General features: G+C 46.6%; 1 protein-coding gene across 1 annotated transcript in view; it reads left to right on the forward strand.

The window, feature by feature from the left end:
* Positions 1–10,963, forward strand: part of PKD2L1 (polycystin 2 like 1, transient receptor potential cation channel) — a 31,443-nt gene extending 20,480 nt beyond the window's left edge. Inside the window, exons 3-15 of the mRNA XM_036265757.1 lie at positions 340–467; positions 906–1,159; positions 2,122–2,346; positions 2,478–2,706; positions 3,366–3,536; positions 3,822–4,003; positions 4,314–4,434; positions 5,292–5,390; positions 7,945–8,066; positions 9,012–9,138; positions 10,121–10,239; positions 10,465–10,592; positions 10,905–10,963. Coding sequence (XP_036121650.1) covers positions 340–467; positions 906–1,159; positions 2,122–2,346; positions 2,478–2,706; positions 3,366–3,536; positions 3,822–4,003; positions 4,314–4,434; positions 5,292–5,390; positions 7,945–8,066; positions 9,012–9,138; positions 10,121–10,239; positions 10,465–10,592; positions 10,905–10,963 — 1,964 coding nt within the window. The remainder of the gene's footprint in view (positions 1–339; positions 468–905; positions 1,160–2,121; positions 2,347–2,477; positions 2,707–3,365; positions 3,537–3,821; positions 4,004–4,313; positions 4,435–5,291; positions 5,391–7,944; positions 8,067–9,011; positions 9,139–10,120; positions 10,240–10,464; positions 10,593–10,904) is intronic.
* Positions 10,964–12,165: the final 1,202 nt, after the last annotated feature.

Consider the following 12,165-nt stretch of genomic DNA (forward strand, 5'->3'; position numbering starts at 1 on the left):
AAAGTGAATTTTCAGAATGACAGTGTCAAGAGACAATTACTGAGTGGAGTTCAGTCTTTCTAAGGTGAGTTGGGAGGAAAGGAGGAGACCTTGTAGCCACAACTTTTCCTTAATGCAGTCCCTGGTTTACCCAATGCCATCATCAGCCTCCCCAATCAACCCTAAGGGGTGGGTCTGATGGGCTTCTATCTAGGTAGCATTACTGGCCCCAGGGCAATGAGATTTCCTGATTTGGTGTGTGTGTGTGTGTGTGTGTGTGTGTGTGTGTGTGTGTGTGTGTGTTTTCTGGAGACTGGAGATGAGAACAGTGAGCAGGATGCCTCTTGGTTTGGTTTCTAGTGACCTACGGAATGACAAGCTCCAGTGCCTATTACTACACCAAAGTGATGTCTGAGCTCTTCTTACATACTCCATCAGACACCAGCATCTCCTTCCAGGCCATCAGCAGCATGGCAGACTTCTGGGATGTGAGTATGATATCAATTCTACTCCTCCCCTCTCCTTCTCAATGGCCTGAAGGATGAGGCCACATACAGGCCAGGGTTCAGGGCTGTCAGACAGTAGATGAGGCCATATCCAGAGACAAGGTCATTCCAGGATCAGGTTGAGTCAAAGGGTCATGAAAGAATTAATGGGTTAGATTAGAGTTAAGGTGGAGGTAGGTGAGAGATCAGGATGATGATCAGGGGGTCAAGCCAGTAATTAGACTAGTATTAGAAGTCAGAGGTAAGGCTGAACTTAATACATTTTAAGTGAAGATGAAGGCCACATTAGGTCAAGATTTGATCAAAGTTCATGGGTCAGCTGAGGAGTCCAACAGAAGCAACTAGAGACAAGCCGGGGGGTCAGGGAATGAAGGCAACGGTTATTCTAAGAGTAAAGGTCAAACCCTGCTTGTGGTCTAGTTCGCCCAGGGCCCACTACTGGATGGTTTATATTGGACCAAATGGTACAACAACCAGAGCCTGGGCCACGGCTCCCATTCCTTCATCTACTATGAGAACCTGCTGCTGGGGGCTCCAAGGCTGCGGCAGCTGAGGGTCCGAAATGACTCCTGTGTGGTGCATGAGGACTTCCGCCAGGACATTTTGAGCTGCTACGCCGTCTATTCTCCAGACAAGGAAGAGCAGCTTCCCTTTGGGACCCTCAATGGCACAGCGTGAGTGAGTTCCCCTACCAGTGTTCTAGAGCTTGCCCCTCTCAAACTGACACCATCCCAAGGTTTGGAAACCACTTCCACAAAGCCTTAGGGAGAAGTAGAGGGTAGAGCCTTGGGGTACTCAGGGGAAATGAGATGGGGGCATCTTTCTGAGTCCCAACCATAACTGTTTGGAGACCTTAATCTGAGTCATTCAGGAACAGAGAAAGTATGTTAGCAAACAGAGCCATAGCCTAGGGACTTGTTTCCACATGGGTCACAGACACATTTGTCCTACTCTAGAGGCAGTCCTGCCAGAGAAAGCTTTTCTTGTCCAGAAGTCCCATGGGGGCATGGAGAATTGATGAAGCATTGATACTGCCATATGAGCCATGGTTGGAAGTCAGAACTGATAGGGAGAGCAGCAAGGGATCAAGTATAGATGATGAATTAGGGAAGAAAGGGGGAAAGGAAGGCAAGAACAGGAAAGAAGGGGGAAGAAATAAGGGTCCAGGGTGGAAAGTTTGCGATCAGAACATTCATGAGGTTACCCAGCCAGGTGCACAATCACAAGAGCAGAAAGAGTCTTTTTTGGATTATATGGGCCAGGTGCTTCCCCTATGGGGACTACTCATTCTGGAGTCAAGAACAGGACTTGGGTTTGTTCATCGATGGCCTTGGGTAATATGAAAAATTAGGAGATTTACATTTGAGTTTCAGTTTGTCACTAACTCACTGGATAATCTCAGACATCTGAGTCTTGATTTCCTTGTTTGTAAAATGTGAATAATGTTTACTCTCAGTTCTCAAACAGCTGTTAACATCAAACAAGATAATATATATGAAATATACATATATGTGATATGTATATATAATATGTATAAAACTGTAAAGCTGAGATAATCATAAAGTATTGCCATTGCCTCAGGAAATCAGCTTTAGATTGGCTCAGACATCTGCTCAGATGGCTTCTTCCTTGGCAGGTGGACATACCATTCACAGGATGAGCTGGGAGGCTCCTCTCACTGGGGCCAGCTCACAAGCTACAGTGGAGGTGGCTACTACCTGGACCTTCCAGTATCCCGACAGGGCAGTGCAGAGGCCCTCCGGGACCTTCAGGAAGGCCTGTGGCTAGACAGGGCCACTCGGGTGGTCTTCATTGACTTCTCAGTCTATAATGCCAACATCAATCTTTTCTGTGTTCTGAGGTGGGTCCCCTTTTCCTACTGCATCCCTCGATCCATGGTTCCTGGTTCCTATCTCCTCTGCTTGAGATACTTCCCTAAACATGTACCCTAGGAAGAACTGTCCTACCAGACATTTCCCCCTTCTCCCACAGACTGGTGGTGGAATTTCCAGCTACAGGAGGTGCCATCCCATCCTGGCAAATCCGCATAGTTAAGCTGATCCGCTATGTCAGCAACTGGGACTTCTTTATCATTGGCTGTGAGATCATCTTCTGCATCTTCATCTTCTACTACGTGGTGGAGGAGATCCTGGAGCTTCATGTCCACCGACTTCACTATCTTAGCAACATCTGGAACATTCTGGACCTGGTGATCATCTTGGTGAGGAACAGATATCTTAGACTTGGGACATATTGGGAGGAGATGGGGGATCTACCCTGATAGGGGCTCTGAGTTACTCCTTTTGGAGTCCCAAGTCCTCCTTTGACTTCTGGTCAAATCCCTGGGTAATAGCTCTCTAAACAAGAGGTTGATATTCCCCTGGCAGAGCCCTGGGAAAGCCTTGTCTTCCATATCCCTTCTCCCTCCAGTCTTTGATCTAGGCCCTGCTCCTTTCTTTATGTACTTGATAGTCTGTTCCTCTTCTGTCTTTTGCCTTTATGATCTATCCTCTTGAAACTCCTGCCTTCTCTCTTGTATTAAAATGCCCTGCCTCTTCATCTTTGTCTCCTTCCTATTAACAGGACATATTAATTTCCTGACCACAGCTGGGAAGTGGCAGGGGAAATAAAATTATTTGGCTCTAGTTCTCTATGGTCCTTTACAACCTAGATATTTACCAATGGCCCCAGAACCTTCTCTTGGGCTTTAAGACATTCCGCAGTCATCCTCTCCAGTTTCATTTGAATTTAGGATAGTCAACAACTCAGCAGTGAAGGATTTATTTTGTTTCCCATCTGTTTTACCTACCCCTGTGACTTCATCATTGAATTTCCTGAGATCTCCTTGACTTCTCTGACCCCTAACCCCTGTGATGACAGCTCTCCATTGTAGCTGTGGGCTTCCATATATTCCGAACTCTTGAGGTGAATCAGCTGATGGGGAAGCTCCTGCAGCAACCAGACACATACGCTGACTTCGAGTTCCTCGCCTTCTGGCAGACACAGTACAACAACATGAATGCTGTCAACCTCTTCTTTGCCTGGATCAAGGTACCCTGGGACTCCTCACTCCCAGCTTCACCTTGGGGCACTTATTCTCCTTTCCTCTTATTTTCTTTCTTTTTTTTTGTACATGCCCCTAGCGGGAACCGAACCCAGGACCCTCTGGTCCGCAGGCCGACGCTCCAACTGCTGAGCCAAACCGGCCAGGGCAATTTGTCTTATTTTCCTTTGCTGGTTTGACAACTCCTGAGGCCTCCAAAGTCTCCAGGAGTGAACTGTTTAAAGATTTTCTCTTTTCTTTCTTAATTGCTTGGTTCAACATGGTCCTTCCAGATATTCAAGTACATCAGCTTCAACAAAACCATGACCCAGCTCTCCTCCACGCTGGCCCGCTGTGCCAAGGACATCCTGGGCTTCGCTGTGATGTTTTTCATCGTTTTTTTCACCTACGCCCAGCTCGGCTACCTGCTTTTTGGGACCCAAGTGGAAAACTTTAGCACTTTTATCAAGTGCATGTGTGTGTCTTCCCCCTTCACTCCTCCTTGGCCCCTCTCCCTCCAGCTCCATGGGTGTATGTATCCTTGGGGAAGCTGTGAGCATATCTGTACTTAGAGCATATCTGTGAGAGTCTCTGGAGGCCCTGATTAATGTGCTCAACTATCTGTGTACCTTGCTCTGTCTCAATCAGATTGAGTTGGAGGTGCAGTGAGGGGTCTGTCTGAATCCACCAAAGTGCAGTTAGGAAAGTAGACGGGGGGTGGGGGGATGGGAGAGGTCAGGGTTATGGTTAGACTCTGAGTTAAAACCCAGACCCTGGTCTCTCAGCTTCACTCAGTTCCGGATCATCCTTGGGGACTTTGACTACAATGCCATCAACAATGCCAACCGCATCCTGGGACCTGCCTACTTTGTCACCTACGTCTTTTTCGTCTTCTTCGTGCTTCTGGTGAGGGTCCTTCTGAGAAGTGGGGATTTGGAACCTGACTGGGGAGATGTAGAGGACTTTCAGGGTGGGGTTTTGACACCCCCTCCCTGTTCTGCATTCAGGATTACAATAGGTTTCTCAAATGAAGGATGGGCAGTGTGTGGTAGAGTGGATCTTCTGAGAGCTGGCTAACGCTGGTCAGTGCGGTCAGCACAGTCAGACAGTTTACACCGTGTAAGGGAATGTGCAGGTTCCCCTACTAACATCAAGCCCCTACCCTCCAAGGATGGAAAGAGAGAGAAAAATGCCTCACTAGAAGAGGTTTCACCTATAAAAGCTCCTACACCTATTCCCCAAAACTACCCTTCCTCTGGGGATTGCTGACTATTTTTATCACCACTGCTTTGTATTTGTTCTCTCTTCTCAACAACCATGAAAGGTCTAGGTTTGATTATTATTAACAAAGAAGGAAGTTTCTTTATTTGATCAATGGATGGGGATACAGATATGGATTACAGGCAGATGATAAAGAGAGCACAATTATATTAACACCTTGAAAAGTTTCTGGCTTCAGTGCTTGGTGGTCCCTTACACAGAGGGGGTCTGTGGCACATTTTGGGTTATCTTTCTGGTCAGATTACTGCAGCAATTGAGTGAGGACACCAGGTTGATGAGGGAGCATAATCCATCACTAATGGGACTGTGCTGAAAGGCTGTGCTCTGGGGACCCTGAGATGTGGGGGTTAGTGGGCTATGGAGCTGGGGTTGAAAGCACTGGCCCCTTTAGAACATGTGTCTAGAATAGTAATAGAGTCAGTGGGCTCAATGCTGTTAGTGGGTCTAGGAGTGAGGACCTATGGCCCTGCTTTATCCTCCAGAACATGTTCCTTGCTATCATCAATGACACATATTCAGAGGTCAAGGAGGAGTTGGCTGGACAGAAGGATGAGCTACAAATTTCTGACCTCCTGAAACAGGTAACTACTCAATCTTCTTCAGTTGCATATCTATATCAGGGCCTAGGTCCAATGTGTTCTGGTCTATTTCTGACTACTGTAGGGGCCTATGCCCTTATGTACTTTATTTATTTATTTATTTATTTTTTTTCTTTAGAATCACTTTATTGACAGTATAAGTGTCAATATATTTTATTGTATTGATTTATATAAGTCAATATAAAATTTTACTGCATACCAGTACTCCATGAATAATTTCTTTTTTTTTTTTTTTTCTTTTTTTTCCACATCTTTATTGTTGGATGTAAAATGCATTACAGATGTTCCACATTTTTCCCCCATTGACCCCCTCCTCCCCACTCCCGCCCCCCTCCCACCTTTTCCCAAACTATTGTCCGTGTCCATTGGTTATGCATATAAGTTCTTTGGTTTATTTCTTCCCACCCCCCCAACCCCTTTCCCTTTGAGGTTTGTCAGTCTAGGAATGAATTTGTGCTTCTTACTCCCTTCACCTTTTTCATCCATTCCCCCAACCCCTTTCCCAACTGGCAACCAACAAAATGTTCTCTGTATCTATGAGAATGTTCCTGTTCTTCCTGTTCATTTTGTTTGTAGATTCCATTGTTGATAGATATGTATTCATTGCCATTTTGTTTGTTCATACATTTTATCTTTTTCTTTAAAAAGACCCTTCATCATTTCATATAATAACGGTTTGGTAGTGATGAACTCCTTTAACTTTTTCTTGTCTGGGAAAGTTTTTATATGTCCATCGATTCTAAATGACAGCTTTGCAGGATAGAGTAATTTTGGTTGTAGGTTCTTGGTTTTCATCACTCTGAATATTTCTTGCCACTCCCTTCTGGCCTGCAAAGTTTCTTTTGAGAAATCAGCTGACAGCCTAATGGGAACTCCCTTGTAGGTAACTAGCTGCCTTTCTCTTGCTGCTTTTAGGATTCTCTCTTTGTCTTGAACCTTTTGCATTTTGATGATGATGTGTCTTGGTGTAGGCCTCTTGGGGTTCATCTTGTTTGGGACTCTCTGTGCTTCCTGGACTTGTATGTCTGTTTCCTTCACCAAGTTAGGAAAGTTTTCTGCCATTATTGTTTCAAACAGGTTTTCGATTTCTTGTTCTCTCTCTTCTCCTTCCGGCACCCCCAAGATGCGAATGTTGGCACGCTTGAAGTTGTCCCAGAGGCTCCTTACACTATCCTCATTTTTTTGGATTCTTTTTTCTTTTTGCTGTTCTGGTTGGGCGTTTTTTGCTTCCTTATATTCCAAATCGATGGTTTGCTCCTTGGATTTACGTACTCTATTATTGAAGCTATGTAAATTATTCTTTATTTCAGTTAAAGCCTCCTTCGTTTCTAACTGTGCAGCGATCGTTTCTGACTGGTACTTTTTTATGCTCTTGAGGCCCTCACTGAGTTCATTGAGCATCCTTATAAGCAGTATTTTGAACTCAGCATCTGTTAGGGTGCTTATCTCCATTTCACTTAGTTCTTTTCTTGGGGTTTTGTTCTGTTCTTTCATTTGGGACCTGTTTCTTTGTATCCTCATTTTGGCTGCCTCTCTGTGTTTGTTTCTGTGTATTACTTAATGAGAGGTATGGGGCTCGCTGAGACCCGATGCTGCTTGTTTGAAAGAATTTAGGAAAAACCTGAAGCGGGATCCAAGACAGGCCAATCCTATGGTTAAGCAAGTAGCAACAGCTTAGGTGGGCTTGAAAGTTGTGTGGGGCGGGGTGGGGCGGGGCCTCAGGGAGTCTGCAGGGTGGGGCTACCAGTGTGAGCCAGGTTGCTGGAGTCCCAGATATGGCTTCTGTCTGCTGCTCCAGGGAAGGGCTCACCAAAGGAACAAAGGCCTCTGACAGCACGTTTGTCCCCGAGAAAGCTCCCTCTCCAGCCCTCGCTCCAGTGCCAAACAGCTCAGTTCTTTTCTGTATGTCTCTGGTGCCCCTCGAGCTGCCTCCCCTCCGAGCTTAGAGGGAGAGAGTCCGATAAGTCCGTGCGTGGGCCCTTTAGGGAGCTGCCTGTGGCTCCAGCCAGGTCAGCTTCCCTGAGCCTCAGTTTCTGCTGGTTTTTCCAGCCAGAAGTTATGGGGATTCTCTTCCTGGCACTGGAAACCTGAGCGGGGCACCTGGTGTGGGATGGGGACCCCTCAGTCCTCAGGAAGGACCTTCCCAGCCACGGGAGCCTCCTGATTTTTATCCGCCACACTTGGGTGTGGGACCAGCCCGTCCGCCGCCGCTGCCGCCACCCCTCGCGCCGCCGCCCCTCCTACCGGTCTGGATGTAGCTGCTTTTTTTTTTTTTTTAATTACGTAGTTGTAGGACTTTCATTCAGCTTGATTTCAGGCGATTTTGGATGATGGTTGTTCTGTAGTTTTGTTGTAACTTGGATGTGGTTGTGGCAGAACGCGATACTGCGTTTCCCTACGCCGCCATCTTGACCGGAAGTCCCCCTTATGTACTTTAAATTTAACCATGGGAGCCTGGCATCCTTTGGGTTGGGGTGGAGGCAAGGAATGATGAGGAAGCTGTGGGAACTGGTGCCTGTTTCCTTTCCTCTTCCAGGGCTACAACAAGACCCTTCTGAGGCTGCATCTCAGGAAGGAACAGGTTTCGGATGTGCAGAAGGTCCTGCAGGGCGGGGAGCAGGAAATCCAGTTTGAGGATTTCACTAACACCTTGAGGGAGTAAGCAATCAGAGATCCAACTTTCTCTGAGATTGGTCTATAAGTCCTTGACCCTCAGCCATATATCCTTAGCCCATAAGCCTCTGATCTTGGCCTATAGACCTCTGACTTTGGCTAATAGACCTCTGACCCCCAGCCTATATGTCTCTGATCCTGTCTTTCAGAAACATGCCCTTGTTTAAAGGTCTCTGACCATGTTCTATAATGTTCTGGACCTTGTTGAACCAACTCTTCGAACTAACATAATATAATTCCCTAATCATTGTATACATCCCTCACTCTCACAAAACTCTGATTTTGGTTCTATGCTCCCCCGCAAACACTGGTCTATTCCCTTAGCCATTCTCTCCTAGCTTCTGAGTTAAACACATTAACAAACACTGAAGAAATATATTGTAAGCACCAGCTGTAGGCCAGACACTGAGTAATTAGTTGATCATTGTTAAGTATCCAGTGAAAGGTGGGACATAGCAGGAGATGAGGTATGGGCCACATTGGAAAAAGCCTCAAACACAGCTACTCTGTCCAAAGAATAGAGTGCCCAGTAGGCAGTTTAAGCAAGCAAGGGTTATATTTAGAGCTGCACTTTAGAAAGATTAACTGCTCTAGTTGCATTATAGAGAATGGATTTCAGGTAGGGAGTAAAGGGGAAGCTAAGGGAATGGGGGGCAGGTTATTTAGAGACAAAGAGATTGCACTAATCCCTGTAGGAGATCACAAGGGGCCTGAGCCTAGTTAGCAGGAGATAGGGATGAAAGAAATAGATTCAAGTGCTTTCTTGGGGGTAAATTGCTAGACCTTGGAGATCCTGGTTTTCCTGTGGTCTCTTTCTTCCCTAGCGAATGAGACTCTTGCCAGAGTCTGGCTAAAAGAGTAGGGAGTCCATAATCAAGAGATCACAGCCATGGCATGTCAGAAATTAATTCATCATCCTGTTCTCCTCAGACTGGGGCATGCAGAGCATGAGCTCACTGAGCTCACAGCTGCCTTCACCAGGTTTGACCAAGATGGGAATTGTGTCCTGGATGAGAAGGAGCAGGAACAAATGCAACAGAACCTGGAGAAGGAGAGGGTGAGCCCAGCTGGTTGATGGAGAGGTAGTATAAGGAAACTGCTCACCCTCCCCTCCTTGTCAACATGCCCAGAACACAAAAGCAAACTGAAAACCCTTCCATTGATGGGCAGGAAAGAGCTCTCTATAATAGTGGTTCTCAAATCGCTACACATTAGAATACTTGAGAGCTTTAAACAATCTTCATACTCAGGCCTGGCCAGGTTGGTTAGAGTATTGTCCCATGCATCAAAATAGTTGCGGGTTTGATTTCTGTCAGGGCACATATCTGGGTTGAGGTTTGATCCCTGGTCAGGGTGCATGCAGGAGGCAGCTGATCAATGTTTCTCTCTCTCTTCCCCTTCCTCTCTCTCTTAAATCAATAAAAAACATATCATTGGGTGAAGATTTTTTTAAAATCCTCATTCTCAGGCTATACATTACACCAGAATTTCTTTGGGGAGGGGGGTATTGGGAATCCCAGAAATCAGTACTTTTAAAAACTCCCCAGATGATTCCAATGCATAGCCAAGGTTGAGAACCATTGCTCTAAAACAGTCTTTAGGGGAAAATGACCAACTGCTCAAGAATCCTTGACAATTCCTTCTTTTTGAGATTTTCAAGATCTTATCCTTTGTTGTCCTTACTATGCCTGCTTCATCCCCATCTAGTGCAGACCAAAAAGTCAAGGGCAGGAGGGACAGTGCGAAGAATTCTGGTACTGTCCCTCCTCTCCCAAACTGAGTTGGCCTCTAGTGAATACCTTGTTAATCAAGGCCTCAAGGAGATTGTGTTTTGTTTCTTTGGGTAGTGATCCCTCCCAGAGGTTGGGCCAGCTTTGTGTCCGGCACCACTTCTCTGATCCCACTGTCTCCAGAGTTTGAGAGGGAAGGGGCATAGCAAGAACTAGAGCCCAAGGCCTGTTCCTGAGAGCCCATTAGAACCTGAGCTGATGGCTTCTCAGAGTCATCTTCCCCTCTCTGACCTCTGACTTCCTAATCAGGTGGCCCTCAGTGCTGAAATTGAGAACTTGGGCCAGTCCATTGTGAGGAGTCCACCAGGCAAGTTTGGTCCAGAGGCTACTGGAGCAGGTGACTGGGTCGCAGGAGAAGAATTCTACATGTACGTGCAGCCAGAAACCCTGCGTTTAAATATCCTACCTTGAGTTTCTTTTCACAACCTTCTAATCCCCTGTCCTAGTCCAAGAAGAACCTCTGCCCCCTTTTAAACCTTCTTACCTTCTTTGTTCCCATCCAGATATACACCATTCTGTCCCCCTACCCTGTAGACACTTGGTCCCCTATACATGTATTTCTGCTTCCTCAGTCTCTCTCAAATCCTGCACAGGCTCACAAGGAGAGTTCTGCAGCTAGAGACTATCCTGGAAGCAGTCATGGCCCAGGTTGATGCTGTGGGCTCAAAGCTAAATCTGCTGGAGAGGAAGGGGCAGCTGGATCCCTCCCCAGGCATAGTGAGTGGCCCTTCACCTGTGTTCTCTTGGCTCCCCACAGATGAACTGTACCCCTACTCCACTCAGTGGGTGAAAGCAAAACATGAGAGATCTGTTTTCAGGCTATTAGGGCAACATGTCCTTCATAGTAGTCGGTGTATAAGGGGAGGTGGGAGGTAGTGGGAAGGCCTAAAGGTGGTTGCACTGGCCTGGGACTGCCTTGACCTCTAGGAGATGGTCTGGGATTGGAGAATCAGATCCAGATAAAAGAAAAGTGGTATACAAAGTCCTCTTTCTAATGACCTGTCTGTCCCCTTTTCTTCTAACAGGGGAACAGGCAATTGGGAGCACCTGCAGCCAGCCCCAGCTGTGACTCCAGCCCCCTGGGGAGTTTAGAGTGGGCAGCACAGTGGTGAGGAGGGATCCTAAAGCATCAGACAGCAGGCTCCTCTCTCTCTGCCTTCCCAGAGGCCCCCTCTACACATGCCCTATACTTCTAGGGTAACAGTAGTGCTGCTGCCAAGTCCTATCCTGTGTTTGGCCGTTCGAGCCCATGTTTTTGTGGCTATCATGCTTAGGCTTGTGACTCAGTGTTTCTGTGTATAGCTATGTAGCTCTGTGTAGCTCTTTGAAATAATATCTCCCACTGGGCCTCTCACTCCCTGTGCTTCCAATCTCTGTTGTAGTGATTAAACAAACAAACAAACAAACAAACAAACCAAAAGGTCAGTAGCAAACAGAATAAGGGAAGAGAGGGTAATGACTTCACCAAGCATCTGGATAGCCAAGAGTAGCAATTACCTAGATGTCTTACTTGCCAGTGATCTTGTCCTTTGGGCATCTGGAGATCTGCTGTTAGAACCTATTGGGTTCTTGTCTTCCCCATAGAGTTCCCCTGTAGATGGAAGTCATATAGGAGAGGAGACTTTCTTACATCAGGAGATTACAGTGTTGCAGAGGAGTTGAGTGATGACCTCCCCAACTTGAGGAGATAGCCCATGAACGCTGAGGAAAGAATCTGCTCCCAACATTCTGCAGAACACTGAGAACTGATGGGGCTGTAAACCAGAATGAAGATGGAGCCTGAAGAGAATCAGGCAAAGAAATGACCTCAGGATTCAGAGATCTTTGGATGAAGATGTGTTGGACTCTGACTCTATTCTTCCATAGGACAGTGTGGGTTTCCCTGGTGACTATCAATAAAAATCCTTAGGAAAATCAGGACTTTGCATTTGTTTCTGGGATTATAAGGTGAAGAAGAGGGTTGAAACTGTGAGCCATGCTTGTACTTGGGCTGGGGAAAGCTCATTCCTGCTGGGAGGTCTGGAGTGGAGGAAGTGACAATATGAAGGAGTTGGGCTGTTCCAGGAGTCCTGAAATAAGAACTTCTGGCTCATAGGAATGGTTTGAACTGGTGGGCACTATGATTGTACCATTAGAGACTGGAGACAGTGACCTAGTCCTCAGGATGAAGAGAGTAAGGCAGCTTCCTTACTCTGGGGTGGGGTGAAGGGGAGGTAGCTGGTGTGTGTGGGAGGGTGAGTGCGCGCAGATGGAGAATAACCAGGGATAAGACAGAAAACTTCTACACCAAGATT

The sequence above is a fragment of the Molossus molossus genome, unplaced genomic scaffold (genome assembly GCF_014108415.1).
Source record: "Molossus molossus isolate mMolMol1 unplaced genomic scaffold, mMolMol1.p scaffold_m16_p_17, whole genome shotgun sequence".
In the NCBI taxonomy this organism is placed as follows: domain Eukaryota; kingdom Metazoa; phylum Chordata; class Mammalia; order Chiroptera; family Molossidae; genus Molossus; species Molossus molossus.